The following is a 12,781-nucleotide window of genomic DNA, read 5'->3' as shown; positions in this document are numbered from 1 at the left end:
TGGGCTCGCGATGTTAGCATATTGCGGGGGTTAATGAAACAGTTGAAGTAGTGAATTAAGCAATAGTAGCAGCGGATTGAGGTGGAGAAAAGTCTTGAAGACATCGTTCAACTTCAAGGTAGTAGCTATTAGAACTCGGGACCTCGTGTCGTATATTCAGAATGAAATGCTCACTGGAAACGAGATGTTTGCTATAACCATTCGAGATTCGAAGAAGGACGGCAAGTTGAGGACGAATTTGATTGATAAGACTTTCTCGCTGGTCTGCGTCTGCGATACGGACTGCACTTTGCAAGACATAGTCTATGTAGGTGGTGAATATCTAAACGGCACCACGAGGCATTTCGGCACATACTAGCATATTGGTCCTTCATCATCGAGAGGACAACAGCGCCCTCGGGCCTCGGGGATAGTATCTCGTCAATAAGTTGGCGACGAGTCTCTGGATGGGCGAATGTCAAAGCCTTCTCGCAGACGTTCGAGGCGAACTTGTGTCGAGCCATGACAAGGAGTCGTCCGCGTAATTTGCTCACGACAATAGCACTGTCTTGCGGCTTCGCATGTTCAATCACAAACTGGATAACGTAGTTCTGTCGCCAACGTGAGTAACTTGGTAATGTGCCAGAAAAAAAAACGTACACCAAACTGGTTCTGCATAAGGAGGAGAGTGCTTGCATGCAATTCTTCTATCAATGGAGCAGTTATGACCTCTGGTAGATACTCCAAAGCGCGTTGAAGAACTCGGCATCCAAATGTATGCGTAGCGAGTGATTGTACGTTTCCTCTGAAACCATACACAAATCCGAGCCGATCCGGAGACACACGTTCAATAATCTTCTGAATGACCTGTCGAAAAGCCGCACTTGAATGGAGGAGTCACACTGGAAATGGTTTATATACCTACATGGTTTCCATTGGCATCGTGAATGCACTCCATGATATGCGGCTCCAATTCATGAACTATCATGACCTGCTGTTCGGGAAGGATGTATTCTATCGCCTGAATAACAAACATTGTTCAGTTCACTGATGAACAAACTGTGTGCATAGTCTAGACTGACCTTTTGTACCACTCGACATCCATACATTTGCTTCGACAACGGTAATATATGTCCTGTGGAATTGCACGTCAGTCACTGTCGTAAAACCAATGCCCGCGAACTAACCTTCCATTGCCGCCGCAAGTCGACTCTTTTGGACCTGTGTTCCATGTTCAAATAATTTTTGTATTACCTGTTCAATTACAATCAGCAAAACTTCCCCCAAAAAAGTTGCTGGATACACACATAGTTACCGAATATATCTTGGATTAGTTGTAAAACGTTGTTGGGAACAATCTCTTCGAAAACCTTTTGCTTCTCCTCGCTGGAAGCAGACTCCAGTTTATGTTGAATGAGTCGTGAGCCGTGCTGGTCGCCACTAAATTCGACAACATGATTCATGATATCCTAAAATATAAGTAAGCTTCAACTCAAAGATTTATAACACTGCAACCCACCCTTAATTCCCAGTTGCGCGTCTTGTTGGCATGAAATTCGAGGAGAAGGGGGCTCTGCAATATACCACGAGTGTTTTGTTGCATGCCTTGGTGGAACATTTGTGCCGCTAGATTCGAACCATACAGAGAACCATTGGGCATCATGAGAGGCAGCTGGGAATACTCCATGTTTGTCGGATAGATAGGTAAGTGAGGAGAAGAGTTTGAACGGGGAAACATCAAAGCCTGCGCTACGAGCTGCTGCTGTATATTGAGAGTATACTGACCCAATCAGCGTCATCAAGATATGTTGAAATGTGAACTCACTGAAAGCTCGCGCTTCTTATCCAATAACGCAGGAGGAAGTTGAGGAGGTATCATAGGAGACGAGGTAAGTGGGGGGAACATAATCCCTTGTTGAGCAGGGTAATAAAATTGTGACGCAGGAGGACGGGAAGCGAAATCGTAGAAAACATTCGGTTGGCGAAGGTCATTGCTTGGAGTGGGAAGCAAGCCTTGAGGAGCCATTCCAGGGTAAGGTGCATTTGTTAAAGCAGGTGAACCGTAGATGGACGGGTCCACAGGCGCTCTAGATGTATCAAAGCTATAGGAGTATTCGGAAAACCCAGGATAATTACTGTAAGGTGGACGAGGAACGGATGCGGGAAGCGGACGTTGCATCATATTGGAAGGCATCGATGCCGGAGGAATACTCTTGGACCATCCAGAATAATCATCCTCGACAGCCATTCCACGGAAAGTCAACGAAAGATCATCCGCAGCGGATGTGTTCGTGATTAACGGGTCATACCCTGAAGCTCCTGTAAGCGTAGGCGGCTGTGTTGCTGAATGCGACGGGGAGTACGGACTCGACACGAATGTGGCCGAAGAAGGTGACGTGTTGTAGCGAGGACTGGTCGATTCCGGGTTGAGATTATGATCGTATGCTTGGGGCGATAATTTTGCAGGTCGGTTTTCCTGATAGGAATTATGAGGTCATGATAAGTACTTAGCATTGAAGGACCTTATATGAATAGTCAAAAAAACATACCGCCCTGGGGCCGGAAAAAGGTGTCGCAGAAGCTTGTCTTTGCCTCGAGGGCAAACTCAGTGGCGCTTGAGCTTCATGCTGCATGAAACTTTTAGCTGGCACGCATAAGCGTAAAAAGGTAAACAAACTTACCGACTGTGAAAATTCTTTCAAAGGGCTCTGAGCGACATCCTCATCCCACGTGCCACTGGCAGGCCTAGACGACGTCCAACCTTCACGGATAGTTCCACGGTACCCGGAGTCATTTTGTGAAGGTATGTCTCCAGCACTGGCTGCAGAAGATATTGAGGGATTGCGCTGAGAAGAAGGAGAGCCGGAGCCCCAAACCTAAAAGAAATACGACGATGAACAAGAATAGTAAAAATATCAACGCGTCGTTTTACCTGCCATCCCGAATTATAACCCATAAGGCCGCTCCCACCGCCTACACCCACACTGAGCATGTTCCCGGTCGTGGTTGGAGTAATCCGTCGACTAGAATGAGGTTGCTGAAAGCCAATGGTCATTTTCTTTGGTTTTCGCGATGGAATACCATGTCAATATACGAACATTGCTTGTTGAGGTGGGGGAGTGCGCGCTGGATTGACTAGACGAGCCAGACGGTTTTCGCGACGAGTCTCGAGACATTGAGTGGCGTTCAAGAAGAGGAGAGAAAGAAGGAAAACAAAAGAATGGCGCCTGTCTTTAACGTAGGGCGACAAGCAAACCCGGAAGTCACTCCAACTTGTACTAGAAGATCACAAAATGGGGAAGAAAAATTATATATATGGACGGAGTAATATTAAGTGTTTCAGTGTTGACATCAAATGAGGTCAACGTACACATCTACAAAAAAGGAAGGCGGTGACCTCAATGCCAGTTATTTTTTGATCTCTGTGACTTCCCGAACCTCCCGCTTCTCAGAAGCGCGTACGGGGCGAAGATCTCTTTAATTTTGGCCACTTATAACATGGGGCGGGCTTGATTCTGAGCGACTCCTCGACTTTCGCTCTTGAGAAATTTCATGGCGGGGTTTAGAAATGTGTTACTTAGCCTGTGATGAGAATTTGTTCAAATTCTTTCAACTACTATCTCGATCTCTATTTACCTTCCCACAAGCGATTTACAATACCTAAGTATTGCCTTGGAGGATTTTGGGCGGCCTACCCTAGCCCTTCCGTGACAAAGGGTATGATCCAGCCAGAGCGTTTCTGTAGAAATTCGTTTGTTGCACGATATACAATCTATGTTAGTCTGGAAATGTTTTTGTTACAGGCCGCACACCGCCGTTCTCATTACGCACAATTTTGAAGCGAAATTTCAAAGATAATCATACGATTGCGTGTCGTCCAGGGTCGAGCAGACACCAGGTTCAAAGCCACTCAAGAAGAATCGTATAGCTCCGATTGGTTCCTTACATGGGTGATATGTGTGCCCATCTGGCATGCATGTGGGTAGTGACCTGGTTGTGGGCTCGGTGGTGGAAAGAAAAGGATGTCTACCTATCCAAGCTTGATCCAAGCTATTCTGTTATTTGTATGCGTGAAATACAATATGGGTATGTATGCAGGAATGGAGACTATGTGAGGAGATATAAAAATGGAGAATGAGAGCGACTTCATCGCGAGTTGAAGAACCATGAGGCGCGCTTTGCTATATTGTCGTTGAATAGAGTAATGTATGGGGTAGATTCGAGAAAGCTCACCTCCCGACCTATGCGCGATCAGGTACATAAGGATGGAAGGGAAATCCATGAGATATCTGTGAAAGTTTAAACTCAAAACTTGTTGCTCACCCCGATTCTTCATTCTGTAGTCGTCCCAAAGGACTGGATGAGTTTCCTCCACCGGTGATTGAGGTTGGGATAGATGTTGAAGCTGTAGCTGCGCCGCCTCCACCCCGGAGAGGTTTCGCAATACGACCAAAGTTGAGAGGAGACGATGCTGCTTTCTGAGCTGTGAACGTGTATATGTATCAATAAAAAAAATCCTCCGTAGAAGAAAAAAAATCTGACCTCTAGCTTGATCAAGACGCTCTTTCACGGCCTGCAGCTGCGCTTCGAATTTCTGGTTTTGCACAGAGAGACGGCGATCCGCATCTTGTAAAAGGGCTTCAAGGTTTTGAATACGTTCATTTCGTGCAAGTAATTTGCGTTCCGCTATCCCAGCCTCCTTCTTCAGGGTGGAGTTCTGGTCGACAAGCTGTGATTGAAAAAAAAATCAGAATCATGATTACTGTAGACGGTTGGTGGGTGTTGACCTGCTTCTGAACCACAGTCAATTGTTCTAAATTTCGTTCTAAGAAAGCCATCTTCTTCTGTTGAGCCTTGCTATTGCTGTTTCTAATTACGTTGTTGTACTGCTCCTTGATTTCGTCTAATTGAATTTCCAGCTCGACTACCTAGAGGACAAAAACAGAGGCGTATTCAGTACTGCGCAGAAAACCGAGATCAAACGGCGCACCTTCTCGCAACGATTCTGCAAATCACGCATGAGAGACTTTTTGACTCCGTCGAATTCCGCAAGCTGTACGTTGATGGCCTTGCGTGTTCGCTCAAGATCTTGAGCGCTTTCAGCTAAATTCTTGCCACCCTCGATACCCGCGGACGTTACGGCGAAAGCACGCTGAAAGTGAAAGAAAGATTAGAGAAAATAGTTAGTATAGGTTTAAGAGACACAGCCGACGCCACATACCTTGAGTTCTTCATTGACGCTTTTCAGACTGTCAATGGAAGCATTGAGTGTGCGGACCTCATTGGCTTTCAGTTCAATTTGCTGCTTGAGGTCGGAAACCTCGCTGGCGTGAGCATCACGCTTCGCGGCGTATTGAGCTTCGAGTTTGTTCTGTATCTCGCTCATTAAAATGGAAGACAGGGAAAAAAATGAATGACAAGAAAATACCTTGAAGTCCGCCATCGACTCAGCAAGGTCGACATTGCTAGTCTCTTCGTCGTGAATTGTTTTTTCTGTGGTTGCCAAATCAACCCACTAGGAAAGCGAGCATAATGTGGTATTGATCTCACCTAGAAGTTCTTCGTATTCAGTCTCCAGAGTTGCAACACGGCTCTCTAGCTCATCCCTTCTCCTCGTGATCAGTTCATTCTCTTCTTGGCTCTGCCTAAGCCTGTCTATCGTATCTCTAACCAGACTTTGACCCTCCGTCAACTGACGCCTGATAGCTGTAAGATCATCAGAGGTCAGCGCCGAACCATCAGTGTCTATAGTATCTAGCTTGGCGAGCAGTGACCGCAATTGTTCATCCTTCTCAGAAAAGGTACCTTGCTATGGTATGTAGCTCGTTAGCTCGTTTGGAATCAGACAAACGATTGACTAACCGCATCGAATTTCGCCATCATGAGAGCCATCTTCTCCTGTTTGCGTTTCTCCTTGTCCTCAGTAGAGGCGTCCTTCTGTGAGACTTTGAGTTCGGAGATCTGTTTCTTCAGCTCCTCCAGTTCGCTCTTGGCATCAACGTTTTGCTCTTTGAGAATGTCAATAGTAATGACGCCCTCCTTGTTGTCGTAGTCGAGTCGTTCAACTTGCAAACGAAGCTCGTTCAGCTGGCTAGACATGGACTTGTTTTCCTAAGGAGTATATCAGCAACGTTCTAAATAAGTTAGAACGGATTGAAGCACTAACTTTGTTAACAGTAGCCTCTTGCTCTTTCAGGAACGTGAGTTCTTCCTTGAGCTCCTTGACCAACTTATCGGCAGTGACCAAAGCACTCTCCTTCTCAGCGAGCGCATCGCTGAGCTCGTTCTCCCGGCGCAAGAAATCTTCACGTTCGTCCTTCTCCAAACCAAGGACAGTTGGAGTTTGAGGTCGGCTGCCCAGCTCTGAACGAAGACCTTCGATTGCCGGGTTGATGGGAGTCATGCTACGCGAGCTAGCGGTTGTAGAGGGCGTTGGTGAAGTAGGTGCCTTGGGTGCAGCAGCAGTTGACGGTGCGGCAAAGGCCGGAGCACCAGCCTTAGCTGTAGTAGCCCATTCCGACTCTTCAACCTGGCTACCAGATCGCCAGATAGCTAACTCTGCTTCCAGAGCAGCGATATACTTTTGATACCCTGTATTGGATGACTGTGCTTTGGTAAGGAGATTCTTCAACTCAGCCGGCGATAGCTCAGCATTGACGCGAGCAGAGTTCTTGATCGATTTTGCACGGATACCGAAACGAAGAGTCGAGAGGGTTTCTGATTCGTTGTAAGATGAAGGAGAACAATTTATGATGAGGGTAGTGCGGGAGTTGCCTCCAAGTGACTCTTGGAGTATTCGAGTGAGTTTAGAGTCTCGATATGGAATGTACTTGACCTATCGAGACAAGTCAATCAGGACAAACGAGGATAGTAGGGTCAAGAATTGACTACGCGCCTTAGGGTCTGTAAGAGCATTGATAACCATCCCGAGTGCCGAGAGAGACTTGTTGATTTTCTTTGCCTCTTCCAAAGTCTGGCCAGATGCCCCTGTTTTCCCAACCTTCTCCGAACCAGCCAAATCAACCAAATAGAGATTTCCTGTTTTGGCTGCTCCACTTTCGGTATTTCTTTGCAAAATAGTAATGAGAAAGATGGAATGTGATCGAGAAGACTCGGCGTTCATATCTAGTGAAGATGTTAACAGTCGATCGTGTTTGTTGAGAAATACACACTTGTTGATGAGACTACTCGAGCAGCGCCTCCCGTTCGCATAATCTCGTATACCTCCCGAGCACTACTAACATAATAATCCGAGAGATTTTTCACATAAACTCCTTTTGATTTCTCTTCATGCACTTGCAGATTGTCGTTTTGTGCTGGGAAGAAGATTAGATTATTTTCAATGAATAATGATGTCGTTGACTCAACGTGCTAGAAGATCACGGATCTTCTCGAGATAGATTTCCATGTAGGATACTTTGACCATATATTCCAAATGCGCATCACTCTCCACGATGGATTGGAAGATTTGCTCAGTTATTCGGGGGATGATACCCTTCAACTCATCTGAGTCGATGTCGGCACCCTGGAATTCGAGATGAATAACATGGAAAGCTTGCACGATCTGGGCTTGACAATACCATCATGGTGAAAGTCTTTCCACTTCCTGTTTGACCATACGCGAAAACGGTTCCATTGTACCCATTGATTACGTCTGATTCCGAAAAAATAAGTATCGCAGAGACAGAAGATACAAGATAACGGACCCTTGACGATACTGAAACGCAAGATTAAATGCAAGTAAACGAAAAGTTAGAATGACGCACTCTTTAACACCATAATCAAATACTTCTTGTTGCTGTGTACCCATCGGAAATACTCTATCGAAAGTAAAGCCATCCCTGTCGGGACCTGTGGACGACTGAAGAGATCGGAGTTGGACGGTCGTCAGGTCGTCATTGAAAGCCACCACATTCTCGCCTCCTTCGCGTTGTTCAATGGAATTGGGCGGACGGAAACTTCACTCAACATTAAATGGCCGTAATACTGGTTAGAGGAATTCAAGCCACATACCGACAGACGACCTTGATATTGTTGCTCATTGCGAAATCGTGCTAGCGGAGCACCGCGTAATAGGGATGTACAGCTGTAACGGAAATATTGGGTTTCAAGAATACTCGTAGCGTGAAGACAGCGTAAAGACGAGATTGATGGAAAGGAAGAAAGAAAGACTGAGTTGCCTTGCAACGCGGCAACAAATAAAACGCATGTCATTTCAATTCAAATGCGCCAGTTGAAGAAACAGTTTGCATTATTCTTCTATCGAGTACAATGATATGCTTGTAACAGTACATTCTAATGCATGCCATGGACGAGATACAGACTGGAAAGATACGACAGAAATGATAGAAGATTCGTTCAATTAATCGCTGTCATCTACTGAGGGAGCGCGTGCTGGAACTGGCCGACTGGAGGAGGCTGCAGGTCGTCGAACGGTAGATGATTCACCCACTCTCTGTGCTTCATCTGCAGCGTCGATCCATTCCGAATAGATATCGATGGGTTCTGTGAGATCTAGGCACAAGACATAAGTAGAAGTTTACGAAGAGTCATCGTAGACTCACGGTTAACCTTGCTTTGGTATCTCTGGTCACACACTCGACAGATTAGCTGAGCAACACCTTCCTTTCTGTCAATTCGAACGGTTACAGACTTGTCGTGGTGGCAAAAGAGGCAAGTAAAGGCAGTATCTGGACCGAGTGAGAGTTCTGAAGACCTGAAGAAATGAAGGAACATACCAAGTGGGACTTTCACTCGGGCTGGACCTGGCTTTCGAGAAGATTTTTTGCGTTTGCCCATCGTGGCGAACAATATGCCATCCCTCAGTTTGTGCCAGTGGCAGCGAAATATCAAATCGTGGGAACTTTACGCGAGCACGTGGTCATACTCAGTTGATCATTCATTGACATTGAGCTTCACCAGACACCATCTCAGTTGATGATGAATACCCGTCGTCCTCCCTCTCGCATGAGGACGAACTCTTCCACTTCCATGCCTCCTCCAACTCTGAGGCCCCGTTCCGTAATGACCAAGTCAGCTTCTTCTTCGCGTTCTGGAGAAGAACAGTTGGAACATGGTGCCGCACCAGCCGTACACAAACAGCTAAAACATACAGATGATCCCGATACAAACATCCAAGTCATCATTCGCTGTAGGCGTCGCTCCGACCGCGAAATTCAAGAGAACTCGCCGATAATCGTCAATTCGAAAGGTGCAAAGAGTAACCAAGTTTCCATCGAAACAACAGCACCAGTCTCCACTCTTGGAGTAGTCACACTTCCTCCAGTCCGAACATATCCGTTCGACTTGGTGTATGGTCCAGAAGCAGATCAAGCAATGATATACCATGATGTCGTTGGTCCAATGCTGCAACAAGTTCTGGAGGGCTATAATTGCACTCTTTTTGCATATGGTCAGACCGGAACGGGGAAAACGTGCGCCGTTCATTGATAAATACTAGAAAGTCCTCTGATTCCTCATAGCTACACAATGCAAGGCGACTTGACCAAGACACCGTTGGGAAACCCCTCTCCTCATGCAGGAATGATACCTCGAGTTCTCTTCCGTCTCTTCCACCAACTAGAACAATCCAAAGTTGACTTCAGTGTGCGCGTTTCCTTTATAGAACTTTACAACGAGGAACTGCGTGATCTCCTGGCCAGTGAACTATCTGCACCAATTGGTTCTACCCAGCCGATGGGTATGGCATCGAAGGATGCCACCAAGAATGCTGGTTCCAACATCAAAATCTTCGACGACTCCAATAAGCGCGGAGTTATCATTCAGGGCATTGAGGAGGTTCCTGTCAAGAGTTCTGCAGACGCATTAGCTCTTTTGACGAAGGGCAGCGAGAGGAGACAGATCGCGGCTACCAAATTTAACGACCATTCTAGTCGTTCTCATTCTATCTTCTCCCTCACCGTGCACACAAAGGAAGCTGGAGTAGTGGGTGAAGACTTGTTAAGAATAGGGAAATTGAACATGGTGGATCTTGCCGGCTCAGAAAATATAGGAAGGTCTGGCGCAGAGAACAAGAGGGCCAGGGAAGCCGGTATGATTAACCAGAGTCTTCTAACGCTTGGGAGGGTAATCAATGCCTTGGTGGACAAGGCACAACATGTCCCATATCGGTGAGTGTCATGCATGTACACAGTGTTATAATCTGATATGCCATGTAGGGAATCCAAGTTGACTCGTATACTCCAAGATTCATTGGGCGGTCGCACCAAGACCTCGATCATTGCCACTATCTCTCCTGCGCGCTCAAATTTAGAGGAAACGCTCTCGACCTTAGACTACGCGATGAGCGCCAAGTCGATCCGCAACAAGCCTGAAATCAACCAGCGCATGACGCGCAATTCCCTTCTAAAGGAGTACGTTGCGGAAATCGAACGCCTCAAAGCTGACGTTCTTGCTGCCCGAGAGAAGAACGGAATTTTCTTTTCTGAAGAGACCTGGGCACAGATGGATACCGAACGTGAACTGCGGGAAACGGAGATTGAGGAAGCAAAGAAGCAGGTTGAAATCATAGAGAATCAAATGAGCGTGGTTCGGGAGGAGTTCGAGCAGAGCATTGGACTGTTGATGAAGCGTGATGCCGAGCTCAAGGATACGAAGCACCGCTTAGATGTCACAGAGGTGGAGCTGAGTGAGAGGAAGGAGGAGCTGAGAGGGGTGAAGGTGGCCTTAGAAGAAGAGACCGTGATACGCCGAGCGCATCAGAAAACCGAAATTACCCTGGATGCTGTGGCTAACGGATTGAGAAGTGTAGCCAAGGAGAGCGTTCACGACGTGTCGGCCCTGTTCCAGAAACTTGGTTTGTTTAATTCACTTATCTAGTTGTTTTTTCTTCAACCTTCTTTTCTGTAGAACGCAAATCTGCAGTCTTGGGGTCAAACTCAAAAGCCGTCTCCAATCTCACCCAAGCTCTGTTTACTGCCTCTAAATCGCTGACTAGCTCTCTCGACGGCTTCGTTGGTTCTTCTGGCCAAATTACTGCTCAATTACGAGAAACCACCGAGTCGTTCAAGATCAAAGAGATGAAGACACTGGAGAACTACTCAAAACGAATAACTGAGCAGTTGCAATATATCAAGAGTAACATACAAACCATTCGTGCTCACGATGGAGCTGAAGACGAGGCAATAGCCTCTCTCGAAATGATGCTGAATGACACCTACGAGACTTTTAATACTGGTTTCGCTTCGTGGTCCGAAAGCTTACAGAAGACTTGTCAGCAGACGCACGAAGAATTGGACCATGCATCCTCGCAGACCTTATCTGAAGCTCACATGGCTGTGAAGTCCATCCACACCACTATGGAGTATGTCTTGCAGGAGACTGCGAAATATTTCGAAAGTGAGCAGGTAGTGCTCACCAAAGCCAGTGCCATTGTCCAACAGTCGACAGACGGTGAAGTAGGGCGACTTCGAGAACAGAACCGTACTTTGATGGCATTGGTCGAGAAACAAAAGGCTGACGCGAATAAAGCAAAGGAAGACTTGCTGCAGAAAGTTTCGGGTCTGCTTGTGAACTTTGTCAATGAGCAGGATCGCGGACTTCGAGATGCCGCTGCTTCAATAAGGGATGCCAATATTGCTTCAGAAAATGGAATGAGGTCCCATCACCAACAGCATAGGCAGGTAATCGATTCTTTGGATCAATCAAGAGCACCGTTAATTGCGTTATCTGAAAAATCCCGGTCTGACGCGAAGAGAATGAGGGATGGCTCAGTCAAGGTGCAGTTCATAACCCAATTCGCGGTCTCACTTACTCACTACCGTCTTACAGACATTGAAGGACGCGAAGATCGCAATTCACGATCGAATTCGGAACAACGAGAAGACGATAACGGAGTCTTTTCACGGTTTCTCTACTGAACTTCAGCAGCGAACGCAAGAAATGTCCAATACTTCCAAGGATGGTGCGTGACTATATACGACTTTGGAGCTCGATATAACCTGACCAATGTATAAGCCTTTGCTCGTCACTTGCGATCCAAACGAGCAAGACTCGACGACACGGAGCGCCTCAACACCGGACTTCAATCCCATTATACCTCTCTGCACCGCGGTTTGGGATCCATTTCAGAAGATATCGGGAACTTCGCAGCTCAGACTATAGACAATGTGAGTCCCTGTTGTTGTATAACTGAATTGTCGAACTGATTGCTCCGTAGACCTCCAACTTGGCAGATGTAACGTCTGCGTACCATACAGCCAGTACATCACAGCTAACCGTTGTGGAGAAGACTACAATGGCGTTGTCTGACCAAGGCACGAAGGAAGACATTCAAACCGGTTCTACGCCTCGAAAACGCTCATGGCGCTACGTCGATGAATGGGATCTTACGGAGGATCGAAAGATTCTTCTTGGAACGTGGAGAAGTCACGGAATGTCCGGCGTCGGTAGCGAGACGTTCTTGGCGGAGCACCTTCCGCTCCCTGCTGAAGATGAGGATCTGCCTGAGGAAATTGAGACAATGGATGTAGATATCGAACCGATGCCATCAAGGTCCCAATCACCATCTACCAGCGAACAAGAAGTCCCCATTGTGAACTCTTTGCAATCTTCCTCCGCTTCATCGACCTCCTCTGCATTACCCGTACGACCAACTCATACCCGACAGAAGTCAATACCCATTCTCAAAAAGGCCTCAGGCAAGGCCCCCCAGCCTCAGCCCCCCCTTATCGATACGCGCAACGTCTACACTACTCGGGGGTCAAGAAGACGAGGATGATATTAGCTCTCTCTATGACCTTTAATCACTCTGCTGGCATTTTTGTGTGTTTTCTCTTTATTA

At 46.7% G+C, this 12,781-nt stretch overlaps 4 protein-coding genes across 4 annotated transcripts; 1 reads left to right on the top strand and 3 right to left on the bottom strand.

The window, feature by feature from the left end:
- Positions 1-55: 55 nt before the first annotated feature.
- C8R40DRAFT_1054072 (ARM repeat-containing protein) lies at positions 56-1,639 on the bottom strand (the record flags this gene model as incomplete). Its single annotated transcript, XM_046224909.1, has 8 exons — positions 56-303; positions 356-590; positions 640-846; positions 905-1,000; positions 1,062-1,114; positions 1,167-1,233; positions 1,287-1,448; positions 1,499-1,639. 8 exons carry the CDS (start codon positions 1,637-1,639, stop codon positions 56-58), a joined length of 1,209 nt encoding a protein of 402 aa, XP_046082925.1.
- Positions 1,640-3,974: 2,335 nt separating this feature from the next.
- On the bottom strand, positions 3,975-8,159 carry C8R40DRAFT_1120386 (kinesin heavy chain). Its single transcript, XM_046228763.1, has 18 exons — positions 7,993-8,159; positions 7,746-7,937; positions 7,686-7,696; positions 7,560-7,633; positions 7,348-7,504; positions 7,152-7,295; positions 6,875-7,104; positions 6,146-6,814; positions 5,842-6,090; positions 5,530-5,788; positions 5,408-5,472; positions 5,201-5,350; positions 4,970-5,131; positions 4,767-4,907; positions 4,522-4,708; positions 4,303-4,462; positions 4,213-4,220; positions 3,975-4,160 (listed from the first exon to the last, which is right to left on the bottom strand). The coding sequence occupies exons 1-18, from the start codon at positions 8,019-8,021 to the stop codon at positions 4,126-4,128; spliced, it is 2,922 nt and encodes a 973-aa protein (XP_046082924.1). The 5' UTR covers positions 8,022-8,159; the 3' UTR covers positions 3,975-4,125.
- A 182-nt stretch (positions 8,160-8,341) lies between these two features.
- C8R40DRAFT_1162494 (uncharacterized protein) lies at positions 8,342-8,778 on the bottom strand (the record flags this gene model as incomplete). The annotated part of the gene is made up of 3 exons (XM_046230246.1): positions 8,342-8,493; positions 8,544-8,669; positions 8,718-8,778. The coding sequence occupies 3 exons, from the start codon at positions 8,776-8,778 to the stop codon at positions 8,342-8,344; spliced, it is 339 nt and encodes a 112-aa protein (XP_046082923.1).
- Positions 8,779-8,916: 138 nt separating this feature from the next.
- C8R40DRAFT_1162493 (kinesin 2) lies at positions 8,917-12,718 on the top strand (the record flags this gene model as incomplete). The annotated part of the gene is made up of 7 exons (XM_046230245.1): positions 8,917-9,413; positions 9,462-10,109; positions 10,158-10,795; positions 10,849-11,717; positions 11,770-11,902; positions 11,956-12,107; positions 12,158-12,718. 7 exons carry the CDS (start codon positions 8,917-8,919, stop codon positions 12,716-12,718), a joined length of 3,498 nt encoding a protein of 1,165 aa, XP_046082922.1.
- Positions 12,719-12,781: the final 63 nt, after the last annotated feature.

This window comes from Lentinula edodes, assembly GCF_021015755.1.
Source record: "Lentinula edodes strain Le(Bin) 0899 ss11 chromosome Unknown C8R40scaffold_35, whole genome shotgun sequence".
Lineage (NCBI taxonomy): Eukaryota > Fungi > Basidiomycota > Agaricomycetes > Agaricales > Omphalotaceae > Lentinula > Lentinula edodes.
Note: the sequence above shows the minus strand (reverse complement) of the source record. Positions and strands in the feature narration are given on the sequence as shown.

Excerpts from the sequence above, each read along its gene's own strand:
- C8R40DRAFT_1120386 (XM_046228763.1), bottom strand. The coding sequence starts at position 8,021 with ATGAGCAACAATATCAAGGTCGTCTGTCG. Across the intron at positions 7,505-7,559 it reads GAAAGACTTTCACCATGATG|GGTGCCGACATCGACTCAGA; the intron begins GTATTGTCAAGC and ends CTCGAATTCCAG. Across the intron at positions 5,789-5,841 it reads TGATGGCGAAATTCGATGCG|CAAGGTACCTTTTCTGAGAA; the intron begins GTTAGTCAATCG and ends TACATACCATAG.